Source organism: Musca domestica, unplaced genomic scaffold (assembly GCF_030504385.1).
Source record: "Musca domestica strain aabys unplaced genomic scaffold, Musca_domestica.polishedcontigs.V.1.1 18, whole genome shotgun sequence".
Taxonomy (NCBI): domain Eukaryota; kingdom Metazoa; phylum Arthropoda; class Insecta; order Diptera; family Muscidae; genus Musca; species Musca domestica.
In genome coordinates, this window is record NW_026712238.1 from 13678300 (window position 1) to 13700151 (window position 21852).

A 21852-nucleotide genomic window follows, 5' to 3' on the forward strand; every position below is an offset into this window, starting at 1 on the left:
TGGTCACCTCTGGCACGAATTATGGCCTTCGAACGGCCAATGAAACAGTCACACGCTGCCCGAAGGTTGCTCTGTATATCGAAGCTATATAAAAATCTGAACAGATCTCAATAAAATTTGGCAGAGGAATTTTCGAGCTGCATCTGATTTCTGGTACCAAAGATCATTGTTGTGGAGTGCATATTACGCATGTGAGGCACTTAATACCCCAAACAGGATGAAACATATATATGGGAGCTATAGCTACATCTGAATCGATTTTCACCAAATTGTAAGTACTTGTTTCTAGACGGAATTGGATCGGAATTGTCAATATTCAGTTCATTTGGGCTGATATTAGCAATTTGTTGCACAATGAACCTGATATCGGATAAAGATATATAAAGAAGCTATATTCAAATCTCATCGATAAAATTTTACAGCGGTACTTTTAGCTCGATAAGTTATCTGGTACTAAAGAACATTGTTGTGGAGTGCATAGTACAATTGTGAGGGACATAAAATCACAAATCGTATGCAAAATATATATGGGAGATATAGCTATATCTGAACCGATTTACTCCAAATTTGATGTACTTGCTTCTAGATTGAATTCGGCGGGATGTGCCAAATTTCAGGTCAGGTTCATTTGGACCGATTTTGGCCATTTGATGCACAATTAACCCAAAATTGGTTGAAAATATATATGGAAGGTATATCTAAATCTGAACATATTCTCACCAATTTCGTTAGGGTTCGTCCTTGGGCCAAACAAGTATTGTTTGGAAAATTTCATCTCAATCGTATAAAAAATGCGACCTGCATTTTGTTCACAAAAGTACATGGACAGACGAACTGACATGCATAAATCGATTCAAAAAGTGATTCTATGAAGATCCTTAAAAAATAACTATGGGTCTATTTCGCTTCCTTCTCTGGGTCTATTTCTTCTTCCTTCCGTTACAAACAAATGCACAAATACATAATACCCATACCACTATGCGGTATAAGCTATAACACGAACTGAGCGCCTAAAAGCATGCTAATTAAATAATAAATAAAAATGTAAAAAAATCGCTTTACATATGACTCTAACACGATGTGTTAACTAGGCATTTAGAGCCGTATAAAAGTCCTTCATCTTGTTTCTTCGAGCCAGATAAGTCTAAGTTCTGCTACTTTTTATTTTGGTCCTTCGAGACACATTGGTCTATTTAGCATAAGGATCTATTTTTATTACAATCGTCAAAGGGCCAAATCCACACTCCCTTGCATTTTGAGTTCCAAACCCATGTATTGTTTTTTCTTTAAGATCCGTAAGACATTAAAAATTCCACTTATACCGGCGACTAACAGTTTCATTCAATACTTCTCTCATTGTTATTCTTGCGAATGGTTTTCATACTTTTCCCTGTTGCGTCCCTCTGCCATTTTCCACATTTTCATACACTCAAACAGGGGGCAGCGCACATACAACAGCAACAACAACTACACACACACACGTTCTATTAAAGCTTTTACCGAACATTTAGTTACAATTTATTCTATGCATTATTCACTGTCAGTCAATCAGTTTACGTGCGAATTTGTCGGAGTGAAGACCTCAATACGAAACGATCTCACAAAAAATTTAAATAAAAACTACAAATTCAAAGCAAACCAAAAAAAAAAAATAGTAACAAATACATGCAAAGAAAAAAATACATTAATACCAATTTTAATCTATAATTTGTGTATATGATTTTGAAAATAAATAAAAAAATAACTTACATGAAAATAAGCACAGATAAAGTAAATTATTGATTATGGTTTTTTATTTTAATAATAGAAGAAAAAAATATTTAAATCGTATAATAACTTAAATCTTTTAATAGAAAGTGTTAAATTGTTGTGTTAATGTGCAAAATCCCATTGTTTTAATTTTTTTTTTTACATAAATTAACAGCGTTTTGAAAAAAGTTCACTATAAAGCTTTCCGTTGCAATGCACGAGATAAACAAAAAATACGTTACACAGTAAAAATAAAAAAAAAATGAATGAATAAAAATTATTCGTATTTAAATGTTTATGCGGCATTAAAACTTTCGAATACATTTCACTTTGAGCGGAATTAAATAAATATTCAAAAAAATGTGAATATCGGAGAAAGACAAAGAAACTTGATTTTGAAACTTGACATTATATATTGAACTGAATTTAAATAAAAAAGTGAAGAAAGTATACTTAACTCAGCAATAATAGTATTACTAAATTTGAGTGGTCACCGATTCCAAACCAAAGGAATATAACCCATAACAATGGGCCAAATTTAAAGAAGAGTTGAAGCAACAAACAAAAATTTATTAAAAGAAGATGGGTTTTATTTGTTAATGTAGTTTGTTAATGTTAATTGTTAACCCTAGAATTACAACTAATTTGGGCTACATCAAAACGTCAAGTTATTTTGACTAATTTCCTTTAAAAAACATACAATGGAAATGGAATAATTTTACAGGATATTTATAAGAAAATATTGACCTGCATAGACAATATACATTTGAAGAAAGTGGCACTTGTTTTGAAATTCAATTAACGTTGGAAAATATGTCGGGAATTATGGCTAACGCCTAACAAAACAAATAAAAAACATTAAGATCGGCCGGGCCGAAATTTTAATACCCTCCACCATTAGGTAAAGAAAACATTATTGTATAAAAGTATCAGAATTCAAACGTTTCCATTCCATTTTAAACTACAAATACCAGTAAGGATAATGCTGTTAAACTTTTCAAAAAACCATAATGTGGGTGAGGCTGTTTTATGGGGGCTATACCAAAACGGAAACCTCCATAGACAATATTAATACTTAAAGGATTGTCATCTACCAAATCTTCTTAAAAAAATTGAAACAATGTTGCCTGCAAATGTGACTAGGATTATCAAAATACCGAATATCAGTGGGTATCGTTATATGTGCGAAATAGGAAAACGTGGATCTAAATATTCAATGTTATGCCACTGGAGCTATAACCCATTATGAACTACAAATACCAATTTTAAGACAAATCCGTGGAAAAATGTAGCAAAAATCATCAAACTACCGAATATCGAGAGGTATCATTCATTATATGGGGGCTACACGAAAACGTGGACCTATACATATTATGGTCCGCCACAGGAGCTAGAACCCATTATAAACTACACATACCAATTTTCAGACAAATCCGTGGAAAAATGTGACATAAATCATCAAAGTACCGAATCTCGGGATGTACCAGGCTAGGCTATACGTGGACCTATATACACTATGTTCAGCCACCGGAGCTAGAATCCATTACGAACTACACATACCAATTTTCAGAGAAATCTGTGAAAAAATGTGACAACGATCATCAAACTACCGAATATGGGGAGGTACCATTATATGGGGGCTATACGTGGACCTATATGCACTATGTTCCGCCATCGGAGCTAGAACTCAACTACAAATACCAATTTTTAGACAAATCCATGGAAAAATGTGGCACAAATCTTCAATGTACCGAATATCGGGAGGTGCCCTTGTATAGGGGTATACCAAAACGTGAACCTACAATGTTTCGCCACACAAGCTAGAACGCATTATAACCTACAAATACCGATTTTTAGACAAATCTGTCAAAAAATGTGGCAAAAATCATCAAAATAACGAATATCGGGAGATGCCCTTGTATAGGGGTATACCAAAACGTGGACCTACATGGCTCATTTCCAATACCAAAAATCCTGCTGACATAACATACATTTGAGTAAAATTTTATAAATCTACCTCAATTCTTCGGAAGGTAGAGTGATTTCAACAGACGGACATCACTAAATCGACATAGAATTTCATGTTGATCAAGAATATATATACGTTGTGGGGTCTAAAATGTATATTTCGAGGTGTTACAAAGGAATGACAAACGAGGGTATAAAAAAGTGACGATATAGGCCCAATATTAGGGAATTCGTACTTTTGTCCATGATTTTTTTAGAGAATACACATGTTATCGAATTTTTATACACTCCTCCAAACATAGTATGGAGGGTATATTAAGTTCGTCATTCCGTTTGTAACTCGTCGATATAATAATTTTAAACGTAACAAAGTATATATATTCTTGACAGTGTAAAATTCTAAGACCTGTCCGTCCGTTTGTTACAATCAAACAAATAAAGATAGGAACCTAGAATTTTGTATAGATCGGTCTCAACTTCGAAGTGCCCCCATATATTCGATATTTTCATGACTGTATCCAAGTTTTTCAATAAAATTGTCTAAAAATTCACAAAAGGAGTTCCTTCCGAGTACTTTGCCCTCTGGAAGAGTGTTGTCTATATAGGTTTACGATAACATATATCACCCATATAATAAAAACTCCCTATATTAGCTATTTTGATGATTTTAGATACTAGAAGATGATTTTTGATACTAAAAGTTCTTTCTAAGCACTTTACCGCCTGGAAGTATATATATATATAGGTTCACGATATTGTATAGCCCACATACAATGCTTTCACCCGATATTCGATATTTTGACGTTTTTAGGGACATTATTCACCGGAGTTGTTTCAAATTTCGCATTAAGAATTCGTAATGAGTACTACAGTCTATCACAAAAAATTGTATATGCAGGTCCTCGTCTTCGTATAGGCTCTATTTATCAGTACCTCTCTATATTCGGTATTTTGACGATTTTACGTACAATATTCACCGAAATTGTTTGAGATGTCGTATTTGAAGTTCCTAATAGGTATTAGAGCCTATGACAAAAGATTGTCTATTCGTGTCCAGGTCTTCGTATAGCTCCTGAATATCGGTACCTCCCTATATTTAGCATTTTAATGTTGTTGCGGCATTATTCACCAGAATTGTTTCAAGTTTCGTATTTGAATATTGTAATTGCTTATGACAAAAATGCTTATGCAGGTCCACGTCCACGTTGTTTTGGCAAAGGCATCTGAGAATATCAAAACCTCTTTATATGGCAATAGCATTGCCTGTACAAACTTTCAATGATCTTATTGCCAGCTCTAACGCGATTTCAGCAAACAGGCTGCGGGCAGATATAACTTAGTCGACACAGAATTTTACATTTTCAAAGGGTATGAGAAAATTAATGTATCCTCCAACACATCTTGGAGGGGATAATAAGTATTTCGGTTTGTCTAAAAAATGTTTTGGGGATAGGAACATATTCGAAACATAAAAACTCGCATAAAGAACGAGGAAATAGCTTAAAATGTAGATCGGAAGAGAATATAGTTGAACGTTTAAAATCCAATGTAGGAGATGATATTTCTCGTTTCATTGAGCAATTTTTGATAGAAGGGAGAATACCCTCAATGGATGGAAAATTTTCTACAAATAGGCGACCTTTTATTAGCAGAAGTCCGTTTATCGATTTAACTTATGGCTTTCTTTGAGTAGAAGATCACCTATGAACATAAAGCCTTCGATTGATAGAAGACTTTCTATTAACAGAAAAACTTTTTTAGATGGAGAAATTCAGTGAAAAGGAGGCCTCCTACAAATGGAAAACCTTCCGTGGATAGGAGACCTTTCACGTATAAGAGCTTCTATAGATGTATAACTATGTATTGATATAAAACCTCCCACAGAAAAACTATGAATATATGGTCTTCTTTTTATGTATAAAAGACTTTCCATGAAAATTAGACCTTTCATAAGTATAGGTCAAAATATATATTTTTTTATGACTGAAAAACTTTTATGGCTTAAATGCGTTCTACAGTCAGAAGATTTTTATGAATAGAATGGATAAAAACCTTCTATGAATAATATACCTATGTATAGACCTTCTATGGACTGAGACATTCGATGGAAAGCATTTTATGCATAGAAGACATCTATTGAAAAACTTATATGAATAGGAGATCGTACCTTATTTGGATAGATCTTTTTTGGTTAGGACACCTTTTGTCTATAGAACACCTTGTGTGGTTGATGATTTTCTGGGCATAGAGGACCAATGGGGGTACTTTCTATGAAAAGGAAGTAATCTGGATAAAGACCTAAAGAGGGCGCAATATGAAAATTATACCCTCGAAGAATACCTACTATTAATGAAAGAACTATATCGATGTAAGACTTAAGAATAGAAAACCATTCTATGACTTGAATGTACCTTTATGGATAAGACACTTTATACAGATAAAATGCCTTTTTGATAAAAATATGTTTCTCAAAGAATATGGATAATATAGTAGATATATTGTGGTTAAAATACCTTTTATTAATGGACATTTGGAGAACGTTCTTTGGATAGAAGACTTTTTATGGATTGAACACTCCCCAAAATTCCTACTCTATCTCAAAATCATGTACAAGATAATTTTAAACTAATGATTCCGCCAACTGTATTTGGTAACCTTGTATTTAGCATTTTCTCATTCTTTACTTTTCTATATTCTTTATCAAAACACTACGTACATACATACTATATCACGCTCCGACAGTCATCGATCTCCAGATTACTCAGAAAATGATTATGAGGCCAACAAGCAAAACAATACTACAAAGTCACATGTATTGAGAACATAAAACATGTGTAGCCAGCCAGTCAACACAGCAATGACATTTAAAAATGCCGTTAAAATGCACAACACAAGAGAGCAATAGATAGCTTTGTAAAGACGAGAAATTAGTGTTAAGTTTTCCAGCTGACAGGGCCAATCTGACATGGTGTTCTCCTTTGCCACTCTCTCAATCTTTACACGAAAACACAACTAGTTAGAACAATGTCTAGATTGTAGTTTGTTTTGTTGAATGTTTATTTTCGAGCTTTGGTTTTGCCGAAACGCACATTGCGACTTGTTGACGACCAACGAGCGAGTTACTACCAGCTAGACATGTATTTTTATTATTGCTTATCGTCGTAACATTGACTGCAGTTCCGCAGTCAGCAAACATATGTTCAATGCACGTGAATGGCACACAAAAACAGAGAAAAGCTTTAACCGGCTATTGTTTTAACATTGCGGTGCAATGTGTGGCAGGGTTGCCATTACAGCGATTTGAATTAATGACTTAAAACAATTGATTCATACAATACAAGTACTAAAATGTACTAAAAATACTAAAATGTACTAAAAATTAAATACTTCGTGTTGGACAAACGGAATGAGCTTTGCAATGAGTCACTGATGGAGTGCTGGAGAGATGTACCAAAGGGTTTTTGGAAATTCGAACTTTAAGGTTACGAAAAGTTCTAAAATGGTACTAAACTTCTTAAATGGTACCATTTGGTATTGTGTGAAGGGATAGACCAAGCAACTTGAAATTTGGTATGAGAATCAAGATTTGAAAGTTTGGGATACTAACTGTACTAAATGATACTAAATTTTTTAACATTTTGGTTTAGGGTGAACGGATGAAGCTGGAGTTTTGTATTGGAGTCACTGTTGGTGGTAGGTTGTGATAAAGAGGCGAACAGATAGTTCTTGAAACCTGAAATTTGGTATTAGGGTCGGTATATGAATTTTGGTATAAGAATCAAGTTTGAAAAGTAAGTTTGGGGTATGAAGGTGGTTCTGGAAATGTCTACTAATGGTACTATATTTGGAAAATTTTGGTTTAGGGTGAACGGATGAAGCTGGATTTTTGAAATTTTGTATTGGGGTCACTGTTGCTGATAGGTTGTGATAAAGAGGTGGTTTTAGAAATGTGTACTACAAGTGTACGAAAGTACTAAATGGGACTATATTTGGTACTATTTGGTATTGGTTGAACAAATGGGGGCTTGAAATTTGGTATTAGGCTGAACGCTGTATAAAGGGTTTACATATGGAGACCTTGGCTAGTTTTGAAGAGAAAACTTGAATTCCTATTTTTTCTTCCAAAAAAAAGTAAATAAGTTTAAAATCTGAAAATTTAGTACGATGCCGTTTTGATTAAAAATTTTGGTCAAACTGAAAAAAATGTGAATTTTGAGCCTAAAATATATACTCTTAGTAGCTTCTGTCGAAAGGTACACCCAATATCGGTCTCTTTGTAAAGTCAGAAGATGCAAAAAACTAGAAAAAGAAGACACATTGCTACCAGAAAAAATTCTAATCATTTCCAATGAAAAATGGCTAATTGGCAACCCTGATACGTGCACGTAGCCACGCAAATGCGTTGTGAGTATATACTTGGGAAAACGTCTGCGATAGGTGTTTGTCACCTGTAAGGACGAACATAATGCTAATGTTGGTATTTGTGCGAGTGCCGTAAAAAATAAATACGTGATGAAATTCATGATTATAATATCGATACGCAAATATTTATAAACCAAGTTCACATGGTACGTGATACGCTCTCTATTCTTTGATAGATCCTTTAATTATTGAACACCTACTTAATAACCCACAAAAAAAAAAACACACAAAAAATAAAATTTATAGCATTTTTCTAAAAAAAAAAAATTAAAATCATGAATAAATAGGTAACATATTGAACGGCGTAAATGAGTACCTCATCTGAGGTACGCTTTTACGAGTTCGAATTTTCACCAAAACTAGGAAATAAGAAAGCCATAATTTTGTGAATTTATTTATAGACCAAAGTAATTTTGACAGTTCACCCGTGTTAAATTTGAAAATAGGAAAATAGATAAAAAGTGAACAATTTAATGAGATCGAGGTATAAAGAATTTAATTATGGCATGTTCCCATTGGTAGAGTAACAAGTTGTTAGCACTCAGAATTATGTACACAAATCAAGCCGTTCACACGACACTTATCGTCACATGGAATATACATTCATGTAACCTGTAAAAATAATTATTTATCCTTCAAGATTTTCCAAAAATGTTGATGTTTTCAACATATTTTCAAATTCAACAGGAGAGAGACATACCAAAAAATATTTGATACAGACATTTAGCACGTAGCCTAAGCTCTGTTTAAGCAAACAATTTTTTCTAAAAAAAAAATTCAATTGTGTTCTGAAATGTTCTCATTTATAGTTTCGATAAGTGCTCTCATTTGTTAGGGGTGGAACATATTTTCCTCGTGGAGGTTAAACGATTAACAAGTAAAAAAGAAGTTGGTTCGACCGGGCCGAACTTTGCATACCCTCCACGATCAAGAACGAATTTGGAAATTAAAAAAAATCCGTAAACAATTCTGTTAAAATCTTAAGAATACAGAATATAGGGAGTTATCGTTATTTTGGGGTCTACGTGGATGTGCACAAGCAATTTTTGTCACAGGCCATTACAATATTCAAATACGAAACTTGATACAATTCCGGTAAATAATTTCGCACAAACATCAAAATACCGAATATAAAGAGGTACCGTTATTTGAGTCTACACGAAGAAATGAACCCGCATAGGCAAATTTCTGTCACGGGTAGTAGTACCCATTAGGAACTTCAAATACGAATTTTTAAACAATTCCGTTGAATAATGTAGCTAAAATCATCAAAATGCCGAATACGGGAAGGTACCGTTATAGGGGACCTATACGAAGACATGGATCAGCATAAACAACTTTCGGTGCCATTAGGAACTTCAAATACGAAATTTAAAATAGTTCCGAGATGTACCGTTATATGGGGGCTATACGAAGACCTGGTCAAACTTACAAACTTGTATTACGAAATTTAAAAATCAAAATATATAGCCCATTTTCAATACCAAAAGTACCAAAAGAGCAAACGCACATTTGAGTAAAATACCTACCTACCTATTTCAGTTTGTTCGGAGGCTACAGTGATTTCCATAGATGGACGGGCATCGCTAAATCGACTAAGAATTTTATACTGATCATGAATATATACACTTTAAGGGGTCTGAAATTATTGTCCGTTAATTTCTTCAGCCTCATGGAAACAGAGGTCATGTTTGCTCGATTTTACTCGCGATTGAAAACTACACTACATATTAAATATATGGTGAGCAATAACCGTAAAATCGGATGAATATGTATATCGGAGATATATTTAATATAATCTGAACCGATCTCGATAAAATATGACATAGATATTTTCGAGCAGTATCTGATGCCCGGTATCAAATATCATTGTTGTCGAGTGCATATTACGCTGGTGAGGGACAAAGAGTTCGTCCTTAGGCGAAACAAATATTATTTGCAAAATTTCATCTCAATCGGATAATGAATGCGATCTGCAATGATTCTATGAAGATGGGTCTATCTCGATTCCTTCTCCATGTTGCAAACAAATGCACAACGACACACCACTATGTGGTGTAGGGTATACAAAAAGCAGAAGTATAGAAAATCGGGGTTCTAAAGATTTTGAGATATTATATAGAAGATCTTTTCATCCATTTAAAGATGTTTATTCTTTGAGATCTTCTCATAGAAGATCTTTTGACTTTGTCTATGAGAGACTGTCGATCTCTTAAAAGATCTTCATCTTTATCTAGCAGATCTTTAAATCTGCTCATAGAAAATCTATAATATTAACAAAGAAGACATTAAGATCTGATATAAAAATCATTTCCAAGAGATTTCTTTATCGCTTCATATATGTTCAGTAAGTGCTTTCGAAGAAGATATGCAGATGTATCAAAGAAGATGTAAATGTATATCTTGCAAAGAATTCCTGATTCTGTATTACGCTCAAGTCTCCCAAAGAAAAGAAAACTATTATTTCAAGACGACCTGCCTTCGTTATTTCCTCTTAACAATTTTTCTGATGCCATGTTTTATTTTATTTCCGGAACAAGTAGGAGTATGCCGGTATATTACTTTTTTATTTTAACATACGCTCTTTCAATTTTATCGAATAATTTTTTGGACAACTTTGCTTTTGTAGAGGAGTTATAAGATTTCTAATATTTTAAAGTTTGGAGAAAATCGGACACTGATGTCATCCTCTAGGAAAGATAGAGTTAGAAGGGATGGCTCGATATTTTGCATTTTCGCAATATATGAAATATGCCAAGTTTGAACTATTGAATCAAGTACTCCCCTTGCTTTACAAGAGATATGTATAATTTTCGGAAAATGTTGAACTTTATGGTTGGGCACCGAAAAGTGTGGGTAGACTAAAATCTCTAGATTGATTGATTGTAACGATTTTCCTCAAAAGGGACGAAGGGTCTAAAATCCTCATTTTCTTGAATAATATATAATGCCATATAGCCTCTGTATACCCAAGTAATGAGCATACCATTTTTCAGAACTGTCACCCTTTTCATTCAACAGTTGATAACATAACAGGGATCCCTAAACACACTAAATAATCCACAAAGAAAATGTTCCTTTTGCAAAAATAATAATAATAAACATAACTCATTTTAATGTGGGTAAAGAATTCAAAATGGGGTCATAAATGATTCATGAAAGTCTCACAGTAACATTCATACATACATGTGTGTATGTATGTATGTACATAAAACGGATATGACTATCAAAACAGAAATGTTTCGCATTTTCTGGAAGAATCAAAATCAATCCCAAACAAAGGTACGTACTACCGCTTGCCGATGATGGTGATGCTGCTACCTTTTGTATTCCATAATACCACATGCCGTATGCCGTGTATCTGTTGCTCGAATACAGCTGGCCTGGCACATTGTCCACTGTCGTGCTGGCGACGAAGATGGTTTGAACGGTGACGATGGCAATGGTAATTTTTTGTGTTTATTCCTCCTCTGTATTATGGCATGGATGTGGATGAGTTGTTGGGTGGGTGGGTGGTACTGACACGGTACGTAATCATGCAGACGCAAACATCCCAGTAGAACATGTGCTAGTTCAAACACTGCCACTGACACGTGATCCCATAAGGGATGCACGTCAGATATAGTCAAATTGTTTTGCCAAGCATCGTTCAGTGCAGACTTTAATGCTCAGCGGATACATTGAATTGAAAAATAATTTGTTGCAATAAATAAATAAATAAATAAAACAAAGTAACGGACAACTGAATGGAAATAGAACAATAAAAATATGCGTGTGTGTACTAATTTAATTTACTAATATTTTTTTTAGAAGAAAACAATATAAAGTGTAATATTTGAAGTGAAATTTCAAAACAAACAAGAAATTAATATAGAAAAATAATTATATGCATGTATTAATTAATTTTATTAATATTCTTCCAAAGGAAAATGAAATAACGTATAATATTTGAAAAGTGGAAACCAAAAACAAACAAAAAACTGAAATCATTTAAATAAAAATAAAAAACAGCAACGATTTTAAAGAAGTGTTTTCAAAACAAAACTAAAAGTGCACAAAAAACAAAAACAAATAAAAAATGGAAGGTGAATCTACGGAATCAACACATAATACAAAGGTATCGGATTCTGCCTATTCAAACAGCTGCAGTAACAGTCAATCCCAGAGAAGGTATGTTTCAAAATAACCTAAATTCTTTTATAAAATTAAGTGTAAAAATAAATGTAAATAATAAAAATATAGGAGAATCATAATTTTTCGAAAAATTCAAACCCATGTTTCAAAATAGCCGAATTTAAACTGTTATATATTTAAGCGTAAAAACAAACAAATTTTAAATAACAAAACAATTTAGGAGTATCATAAATTTCTAAATTTATAAGCTGAAGATGAAATTCGGCCCCAGAATTATAAAAATGATGATCAGCAGCTCTCATTTAAAAAAGGAGTTGCTGTGCAAACCTTTAAACAAATGTGAATGAATTCTTTCCAACAAAATCTGATAGCTCTTCATTAAGGTGTACTTAAAGAACACGTATACAAGTGTTAGAAAATGTAGCAAATGGTTCATTAAATGTTCAATATAGTTAAAATTTGAATTGTTTGGCACTTGTATAGGCGTTTTGAAAGATTACATCGCACTATAGCCCTCTCTTCCACATTTTTCGAAATTTTCGGATTAAAATTCATTGGAATCCTTGCATTTTAGGTCTTTGGAAATATTACTAATAACAATCCGATTTTCAATAACCGTCTACCATAGGTCCCAGAATAAATCAATAGTCTAAATTATACACAGCGCCAAGAATGTATAAATATAAAATAAACATTTTAGGGCTATAGCCATACTTCGTGTGGATATATGCAAAATTCTTCTATTTTTGTTCCTTTAATATTTGAATTCATTGTGAAAGCGTCAAAGGATGAATTTTTCTATGTAAACCAAATTTTCCGCAATTTTTCTTATGATTTCACTGTCCTGTTTGGTTTGGGGAAAACACTAAGTGGATTTAATAATACTCGGCTTAAAAGAGTTTTGGGATATTAGGTCAAAGTTTTTAAGTTTTTTTTAATCTAAAATTTTGTATTTGAATCACTTCAATGAAATTTTGGTGGCCATTGTGCGCTGGAAATGAAGCGAGGAACCTCATTTTGTAACCATTCTTGGGTGGCGCGTGCTGAGTCCGACGGTTCTTAGTCCTGTTGGAATGTTCAAGGTCTTCGGCCAAAATGTTTACGTGCCCAAGTCTTTAATACAGCCTCCAGAGTATTCGATTCGCGATAATATTCGGCATTTATACTGATGCCATGATCGAATAATACGAGCGGAGAGCGACCATTGGCTTTTATGGCGCCCCACAACATCACCATGACCGGCGCTTGAGTTCTGGTGGCCAACCGAAGGTGCACATATTGAGCTGACCTCTTTGGCAAGTAAACAAACTGCTGGACAACGAATGTTTTCTCATCGTAGAAAAGCAAATTCCAACCAACCGAAGCAACTCTTTAGCTCTTTTGAGTCTATTTTCTTTCTGTTGCGGTGTAAGTTCTTACACTTTTTGGAAATTCAATGGCTTATTTTATAATATTTACCGAATGGAATATTGCGATATGTTCAGCTCACGAGCCATTTTTCGGCCACTGCGACGCGTGTTTCGATCAGGTTGCTTCTTTACTTATCGAACCATTTCTGCTGATGTTGCTGTTTTCTTTCGTCCACTTCCTTGACGCCGGGCTACGCTACCAGCATCATGGTAACGAGCGATAATACGAGACACAAAGGTTTTATTCACATGTAAATGCTGGAGAGCTCTAACGATAGCCACTTGTGGTTTTCCAGCCAAATATAAAGAACTCACACTATCACGCTTGAATTCCATCACGAATAACTTTTTTTCTGGAAAATTCTCATCAAAATTCTTTTGTACGCTTGTAAACAATATAATGAGCTGTCACTGGAATAATTTTAGAAGCTGTGCAGGCGAGTAACTTTGAAATGACAGCAGTCTGAAGTTGCTTGCAGTTTTTTCATCTCACCCTATATACTGTATGGAGTCTACTACAAATATTTAGGGATGTTACAACCGGAATGACAATCTTAATATACCCTTCTTTTCAAGGTGGAGAGTATAAAAATATTGGGTCTATAACCTCCAGAAAATGAAGAATTCTTTTAGACTTATCAAACATTTTATATAATCTTATACGCGTGTTTTGACATATGTATCTATAATTAGTAAAAAAGTCTAATATTTTTTTCTAATAAAGAAAAAAAATAGATACTTCTAAGAACACATTCAATCTTCATAATGTTGCGGACACATGTCTTGTCTTCTTGAATGGAAATTTGAGCTGGAATGAAATGGCCCAAAGTCGCAACAATGTTTCATAAACTGTACAAAACGAAATAAAAAGAAATAAAAAAAGAAATAAATTTTTATTCTGAGAAAAGGAGGCATTTATCTTTGCTGGCTTAGTAATAACCTCTTAAAACAAATATCACAGCTAATACGAAATTATTGAATTGTGATTTTTTGCAAATATTCAACAAAAATAGACAGAAATCACATAGTGGTGGTTTTTTAATAAAGTTCTAAAAATATATAATCACACCTCATTTTCTGGAAAAGTCTGTTATGAAAAGTATTTCTCACAGTTACGATAATTATGAGGAATTGATGGAGTGTGCCCAATAAATATAAATAAAAAAACATTTGTATCAGACAGCCAATAATTTGGAAAACATTAATAATAAAAAGAATAAACTTAATAATAATAATAATAATAATAATAATAATAATAATAATAATAATAATAACTAAAATGGGAGCAATAATAATTAAAATTGATGATAATAATAATAAAAAATAGATATAATTTATTAATAATAAACATTGTCATGTTAGACAGTAATGTTTAAAACAATAATGGTATTTATAGTAATAAAAATAATATTAACAATAAAAATATTGACAATAATTATAGTTATAAAAAACCATAAAAATTGTAATAAAAATATTAAAATTATCTATAAAGCCAGTAAAAAAAATACCCTACACCCCTTTGCATATTTAGTAGAGCTTCATATAACAAATAAAAAATATAACAAATCGGATGAACAACCTATATGGGAGCTATAGCTATATCTGAACCGATTTGACATACTAAATTTGACATACTTATTTCAATGCTCAATTTGGTGGTAAATGCCAAATTCCATCCCAATTTGGACTAATATTACACGTTTGGTGCGCAATAAAAGGAAAATCGGACGAAGATATATATGGGAGCTATATCCAAATCTGAACCGATCTCGATAAAATTTGGGGAAGGTATTTCTGTGCAATATTTGATATATTTACCCAAATATCGTTGTTACAGAGTGCATATTACGGCTGTGAAGGACAAAAAATCAAATCGGATGAACAATATATATGGGAGTTATAGGTATATCTGAACCAATTTCCAGGCCTAATTTGGTCATATATGCAAAATTCCATACTATTTGGGCTGATATTTCACGTTAGGTGCACAAAAAAAGTCAAATCAGTCAAATATATGGTAGTTATATTTAAATTACAAATGCAGATTATCAAAAGGAACTATGGGTCTATCTCGTTTCTTTTTGTCTGTTACAAACAAATGCACAAAGACATAATACCCTGACCACCTTGTGGTGTATGGTATAAATACAGGGTGAGATGAAAAAACTGAAACCAACTTCAGACTGTTGTCATTTCTAAGCCATTCGTCCGACAGCTGTTAATATTATCATTATATTGTTTACAAGCGTACAAAATCATTTTGGTGAGAATTCTCCAGAAAAAAAGTTATTCGTGATGTAATTCAAGCGTGACAGTGTGATTTCTTTATATTTGGCTGGAAAACCACAAGTAACTATTGTTAAAGCACTCCAGCATTTAAATGTGAATAAATCTTTTGTGTCTCGTACCATCGCTCGTTACCGACGCGTAGACCGATGTCAAGGAGGGGACGGAAGAAAACAACAACATCTGCAGAAATGCTTCGAAAAGTAAAGAAGCGACTTGATCGAAATCCGTGTCGCAGTGGCCGAAAAATTGCTCGTGAACTGAACATATCGCAATATTCCATTCGAAAAATATTGAAAAATGAGCACGGGGTAAAGCCATTGAAATTCCAAAAAGTGCAAGAAAATGGACTCAAAAGAGCTAAAGAGATGCTTTGGTTGGCCGAAAGTGCCGAATTTGGTTTTCACCGATGAGAAATCATTCGATGTCCAGCAGTTTGTAAACAAACAAAATGATCGTGTTTACTTGCCAAAGAGGTCAGCTGAAAATGTGCACCTTCGGTTGGCCACCAGAACTCAAGCGCCAGCCATAGTGATGGTATAGTCCGCCATAACAGCCGATGGTCGCTCTCCGCTCGTATTAATCGAATAAGTGGCGAATATTATGGTGAAAATATTTTGGAGGGTGTATTAAAGCCTTGGACACGCAAACATTTTGGCCGCAGACCTTGGACATTCCAATAGGACTGAGCACCAACGCACTGAGCACGCGCCAACCAAGAATGGTTACAAAATGGTGTTCCTCGCTTAATTTCCAGCGCACAATGGCCTCCAAAATCTCCGGATATCAATCCGTTGGACTGTTGTGTTTGGAGCATTTTGGAAAGCAAGGTTGAAGGCCATTATTCGTGCTAAAGGTGACCAATTCAAATCTAAATTTATTCTAAAATTTGATGCTATTTCCGACATTTTTTTGCTTTTTTTTTCAATAAAATTAAAAAAATGTAAAAATTATGGCGTTTGACTTTTTTGCAGTTTTTTTACCCCACCCTGTAAAAATATTTATGATAATAATAATTCAACTTTTAACAATGGTATTCGTATATTAGTTTCATTGCAATTATGTTTAAATCAATAATAGTTCAGTACAAAATTCTGTTCTGAAGCTTGCCTTATTTAAACATTATTATCCATTTGATAAACCTTATGTTAATATTTCTTTCAATTTCCATTTTCAGTGGCAGTTCAAAATCTCGCCTAAGTGGGAGTCATTCGTCGGGAAGCAGCGGTTATGGCGGCAAACCATCAACACAAACCAGCAGGTTAAAACTTAAATTCCTATTTCCATATTATTCTGAAATTAATTGTAATTTTTCCTCCATTAATACACAAAGTGAAATTCACATCACCAAAAGGGGTAAGGACAAGGGCAGGAAAAAGAAGAAACAAAAGTGTTCATCAACGGTGACGAATGCCTTGGATTCACAAGAAGATGTGGCCAAAACAAATGAAACAAAAGCTGATGAAGAAATTGATCTCAATGATATTACAATGAGTAGGTGGTAAACGAAATAAATCATGTTTGATATTTAAAATATACCCTGTTTATCCATAGCTCAAGGTAATCGACAAAAGGAGAATAAAGAGAATTTGGAAAAGGAAAATAATGAACCCAAAATAGAAAAGTCGCTTCAGTCACCCATACCTTCACCATTGTCGGCAACCACCAATCAAGGTGTAAAATCTGAGAAAACTTGCGAATCGGCACCTGGTAAATTGGAATCTTCGGGAAAAACTGAAAAACTTAAAGAGGTAACTCAATGAGAGAAATAAAAAACAAAGAATTTGCCTAATGTTTTGACATTATTTTCCAGGACAGTTTCTGTTGCGTTATATCAATGCATGATGGCATTGTTTTGTATACCACTCCCAGTATTACAGATGTACTCGGTTTCCCCAGAGATATGTGGCTGGGACGTTCATTTATTGATTTTGTACATCCCAAAGATCGTGCCACATTTGCCAGCCAGATAACTACGGGCATTCCTATTGCCGAGTCGAGGAGCAGTATACCCAAAGATGCCCGCAGCTCATGTTGTGTAATGTTGAGACGTTATCGTGGCCTGAAATCGGGGGGTTATGGTGTTATTGGACGTTCAGTGAATTATGAGCCATTCCGTTTGGGTCTGACTTTTCGTGAAGCCCCCGAAGAGGCAAGGTCAGACAATTCCTTGCCCAGTGGCACAAATATGCTATTGGTAATATGTGCCACACCCATAAAAAGTGCTTACAAAGGTATCTCAAAAGAACCGAAACTTTCCACAGTTTTCTCTAATTTTCCTATTTTTCAGTATGCGATGAATTGCTATCCCGAAAAACTCCTAAATTTGCAATACGTCACACAAAGACTGGTATTATTTCAACAGTAGATAGTGGAGCTGTTTCAGCATTGGGTTATTTGCCCCAGGACCTTATTGGTCGCTCCATATTGGACTTTTATCACCATGAAGATCTCACTGTCTTAAAGGAAATCTACGAGACTGTTATGAAGAAAGGCCAAACGGCTGGTGCTTCATTTTGTAGCAAACCCTATAGATTCCTTGTGCAAAATGGCTGCTATGTTCTCTTGGATACAGAGTGGACCAGCTTCGTAAATCCATGGTCAAGAAAATTGGAATTTGTCATTGGACACCATCGCGTCTTTCAGGGTAAGTTAAAACACTATTATGCCTAGGAGCTTTCCTAAAGCATATCTTCATTGCTTATTTCAGGTCCCAAAAATCTAAATGTCTTTGATCCACCACCATCCAACAAACCCAAACTCTCCGAGGAGGCAATGCAGCGCATAACACGCATAAAAGAGGATATTCTTAAACTTTTATCCGAAACTATTTCCCGTCCCAGCGATACTGTCAAACAGGAAGTTTCTCGACGTTGTCAGGCATTGGCGTCTTTTATGGAACCCCTGATGAATGAAGTGGCCCGTCAAGATCTCAAATTAGAGCTACCAAATGAAAATGAACTAACCGTTTCCGAACGTGACTCGGTTATGTTGGGTGAAATTTCACCACACCATGATTACTATGACAGTAAAAGTTCCATTGAGACTCCGCCATCGTACAATCAATTGAATTACAATGAAAATTTGCAACGTTTTTTTAACAGCAAGCCTGTTACAGCACCCGTAGAAACGGATCCCATTAAAATGGAACAATCCTACAGTACTCCGGCCAATACCGGAAGCAATCTCAGTCCAATGCAATGTTTTGAGGATAGTGGAGGCAGTGGATCTTCGAGAAATTGTACTTCGGGCAGTAATCTGAACATGGGCAGTGTTACAAATACCAGTAATACTGGCACGGGTACTTCCTCCGGCAGTGCACCTCTCGTCACGCTTACTGAATCATTACTGAAGAAACACAATGATGAAATGGAAAAATTCATGCTGAAGAAGCATAGGGAGTCTAGGGGTCGAGGATGTGGTGAGAAGAATAAGAAATCTTCCGATAAAACCATGGAGTATAGCGGACCGGGTCATGGTATAAAACGGGTGGGTTGCCATTCTTGGGAGGGTGAAGCAAATCGACCCAAACAACAGCATACCAATCTTTTGGAGATGCAGCGCGATTTTGTCGAACATCACAATGTTGCACAACAACCCTGTAACACTAATACCAACAACAAAGTATTCAATAATCGTCAAACAACACTGGACAGTTCTGCATTGAGAATTCCCTATACGACTGGTCTGAATTATACTCGCAGTGTAAATTTATGGCCTCCGTTTTCGGTGGGACTCTCCACTCATACCACACATACATCGCCCATAGCCCAAAACAGTTTCACTCCTCCGCACAGTATGTTTCCCACTATTTATTATATTCCTGCCCCTGGTCCTACCGCAGCCGCTGCTGCAGCAGCTGTTCAAGCTAAACGTAATCCCGCCGACATGCCAAGTACTTCAAATCAAACATTACCCCTTCAGTATATGACAGGCGTTATGTATCCACATCCGCCTTTGTTCTATACACATCCTGCAGCAGCTATGATGTACCAGCCGGTTTCATTTTCAAATGTGACCAGCAATTTGAGCATGGCCCCAGAGAGAAGCGTGGGAGCAGCAGTAGATTTTCGAACGGTAAGAGAAAGATGGATATATCTCTTGATGGATAATTGTAAAATTAAATCCTTTGTCTTTTTTGTTAGAATCAAAATTTAATGGTGGCCCCAAATAGTTCTAAACCTCAACAACAACAGCCACATCAGCAGCAACAACAGGGAGCTTTTCATTCAATAACACCCGTGCAATTGCAGCGACCATCGTCCCAGGCCACTTCGGTAAAAGCCGAGCCAGGATCAAATATGGTAGGTTTAGATTAGAAGAGATATTGTTATGGGGTTATTTACACTGTTCATATTATTTTGTTTTCGAATAGGCTCCATCGGATTCTTCTAAAAAGGGAATTGCTGGTTCTCCCATTGTCTCTGTCATGGGTGATTATGTTTCTGATCAGCACAACGAAAACACTCTTAAGGTAATTTTGAAACTTACACATTTAAAAAATATGTTTAAGGATCGTATCTAATTTTTTACAGCCCAACACCGATAGTAATGGTAATAGTGATGATATGGACGGTTCCAGCTTTTCATCGTTTTATTCGTCATTTATTAAAACAACTGACGGCTCAGATAGTCCCCAGGAGAACGACAACAGCAAAGAGGCACGAAAATTTAAGGTAAGTTTTACTTAAAAACACCAGTAATTCCCAAAATTGATCTATTCTACTTTGAAAAAGGTACAGACTGAAGAGAAAATAATGGAAGATGCCGAGGAGGATGAAACACAACACGGCGGTGGACTGTAAATTATAAGATATTCGTGATATGGATATTTTTTTTCTCGTCACAAGCATTTTGGATGGTCGCTCAAGTACAAATCAGCATAGATGGAATGCAGTAGGTTCCCTAAGCACTTCGTACTATATTTCTATATTTCATAAACGTTTTTTCTTTTTATTTCATATTTACTTGCAGTTTTCAAAAAAACACTTTGTGGACACATTTAGTTATAGCAGTTTTCTACTATATACTATTTTGTTAACAGTTGGCTATTTTGTAATACAATAGATATGTAATTAAGAATGAAAGGATACCTTATTTGTATTTAAGAGAAAAGAACTAAAGATAAAATAAAGAATATTTTAATTTTACTTACAAATCATATTGTACATCACTTCTTTCGTTTCTTGTTGGTTTTGCTCGGCGATTTTTCAACACCCTTTTCTGTTTGGAATTGTTGCAATTCGGAGCAGAATAAGACCTAGAAATTGAATTAAAAAAGCCTTAAATATAAAAAGAATTTATTTTGAAAATGTATGTCACAAACCGCCTGCGTCCATCCAGCATAGGGTCCATAAATATTTCGAAAGTTCTCCGCAATTTCTTCGTAGATCTTAGGAGTAACGGCTTTGACATTCTTTAATTGTGGCATATATACACTTTGGGCAATTTTGAAAATATGCGTATCAATTGGTACCGACTCCAAGTGATTCAACGACATAAGGCAAATACAATCGGCCACTTTAAATCCTATACCAGGCAATTTCACTAATTCTGTGCGAGCTTCATGGTACGACAATTTTCGTAGATTTTCAAACCATTTTGTACCACCGAATTCATTTATTTTTGCAACGGATTGTGCTATGAATTTAGCTCGATATCCAAATTTGGCTTGACGCAATTGGATTTCCATCTGAAACGGAAATGATAAGAGTACAGTAATTTATTTATCATTAAAAACGGATTACCTCATCTTGATGCTCCACCAAGGACTCAAGGGACGGAAATGTGTATACATCTTTGGCATGAAAGTGTCCAATCTTATTGCCATACCTCGAACAGAGCCACTCTATCATGGTCGATATTCTGAAATAAATAAAAAATA

The 21852-nt window shown here is 34.7% G+C and overlaps 2 protein-coding genes across 6 annotated transcripts in view; one reads left to right on the top strand and one right to left on the bottom strand.

Annotated features, from left to right (window-relative positions):
* The window catches only part of LOC101891690 (N-glycosylase/DNA lyase), a 30179-nt gene that overhangs the window by 6691 nt on the left and 1636 nt on the right, over nucleotides 1–21852 (bottom strand). For 3 of the 4 annotated variants that reach the window (XM_059120954.1, XM_020034645.2, XM_005177490.4), the window contains exons 3-5: nucleotides 21716–21833; nucleotides 21295–21660; nucleotides 21124–21228 (exon numbers count right to left, since the gene is read on the bottom strand). In XM_059120954.1, coding sequence (XP_058976937.1) covers nucleotides 21139–21228; nucleotides 21295–21660; nucleotides 21716–21833 — 574 coding nt within the window. In that variant the 3' untranslated portion in view covers nucleotides 21124–21138. Of the gene's footprint in view, nucleotides 1–14440; nucleotides 14532–21123; nucleotides 21229–21294; nucleotides 21661–21715; nucleotides 21834–21852 lie in introns of those variants that run through there. The other variant, XM_020034644.2, reaches the window with a different exon arrangement.
* On the top strand, nucleotides 1588–21103 carry LOC131801868 (period circadian protein-like). 2 transcript variants are annotated; one of them, XM_059120953.1, is made up of 13 exons: nucleotides 1588–1770; nucleotides 12065–12309; nucleotides 17146–17229; nucleotides 17302–17462; nucleotides 17523–17719; nucleotides 17782–18202; nucleotides 18259–18615; nucleotides 18679–20045; nucleotides 20114–20272; nucleotides 20344–20442; nucleotides 20504–20644; nucleotides 20711–20864; nucleotides 20943–21103. In XM_059120953.1, exons 2-12 carry the CDS (start codon nucleotides 12218–12220, stop codon nucleotides 20771–20773), a joined length of 3141 nt encoding a protein of 1046 aa, XP_058976936.1. In that variant the 5' UTR covers nucleotides 1588–1770; nucleotides 12065–12217; the 3' UTR covers nucleotides 20774–20864; nucleotides 20943–21103. The 2 variants fall into 2 exon arrangements, with proteins under 2 accessions (XP_058976936.1, XP_058976935.1); XM_059120952.1 differs by having other exon boundaries at nucleotides 1590–1770; nucleotides 20705–20864.

What these genes read in the sequence shown, in the direction of transcription:
- LOC131801868 (XM_059120952.1), top strand. Translation starts at nt 12,218, where the DNA reads ATGGAAGGTGAATCTACGGAATCAACACATAATACAAAGGTATCGGAT. An exon ending in CCATCAACACAAACCAGCAG is followed by an intron (nt 17,230 to 17,301) that starts GTTAAAACTTAA and finishes TAATACACAAAG; the next exon opens with TGAAATTCACATCACCAAAA. An exon ending in ACACCATCGCGTCTTTCAGG is followed by an intron (nt 18,616 to 18,678) that starts GTAAGTTAAAAC and finishes TGCTTATTTCAG; the next exon opens with GTCCCAAAAATCTAAATGTC.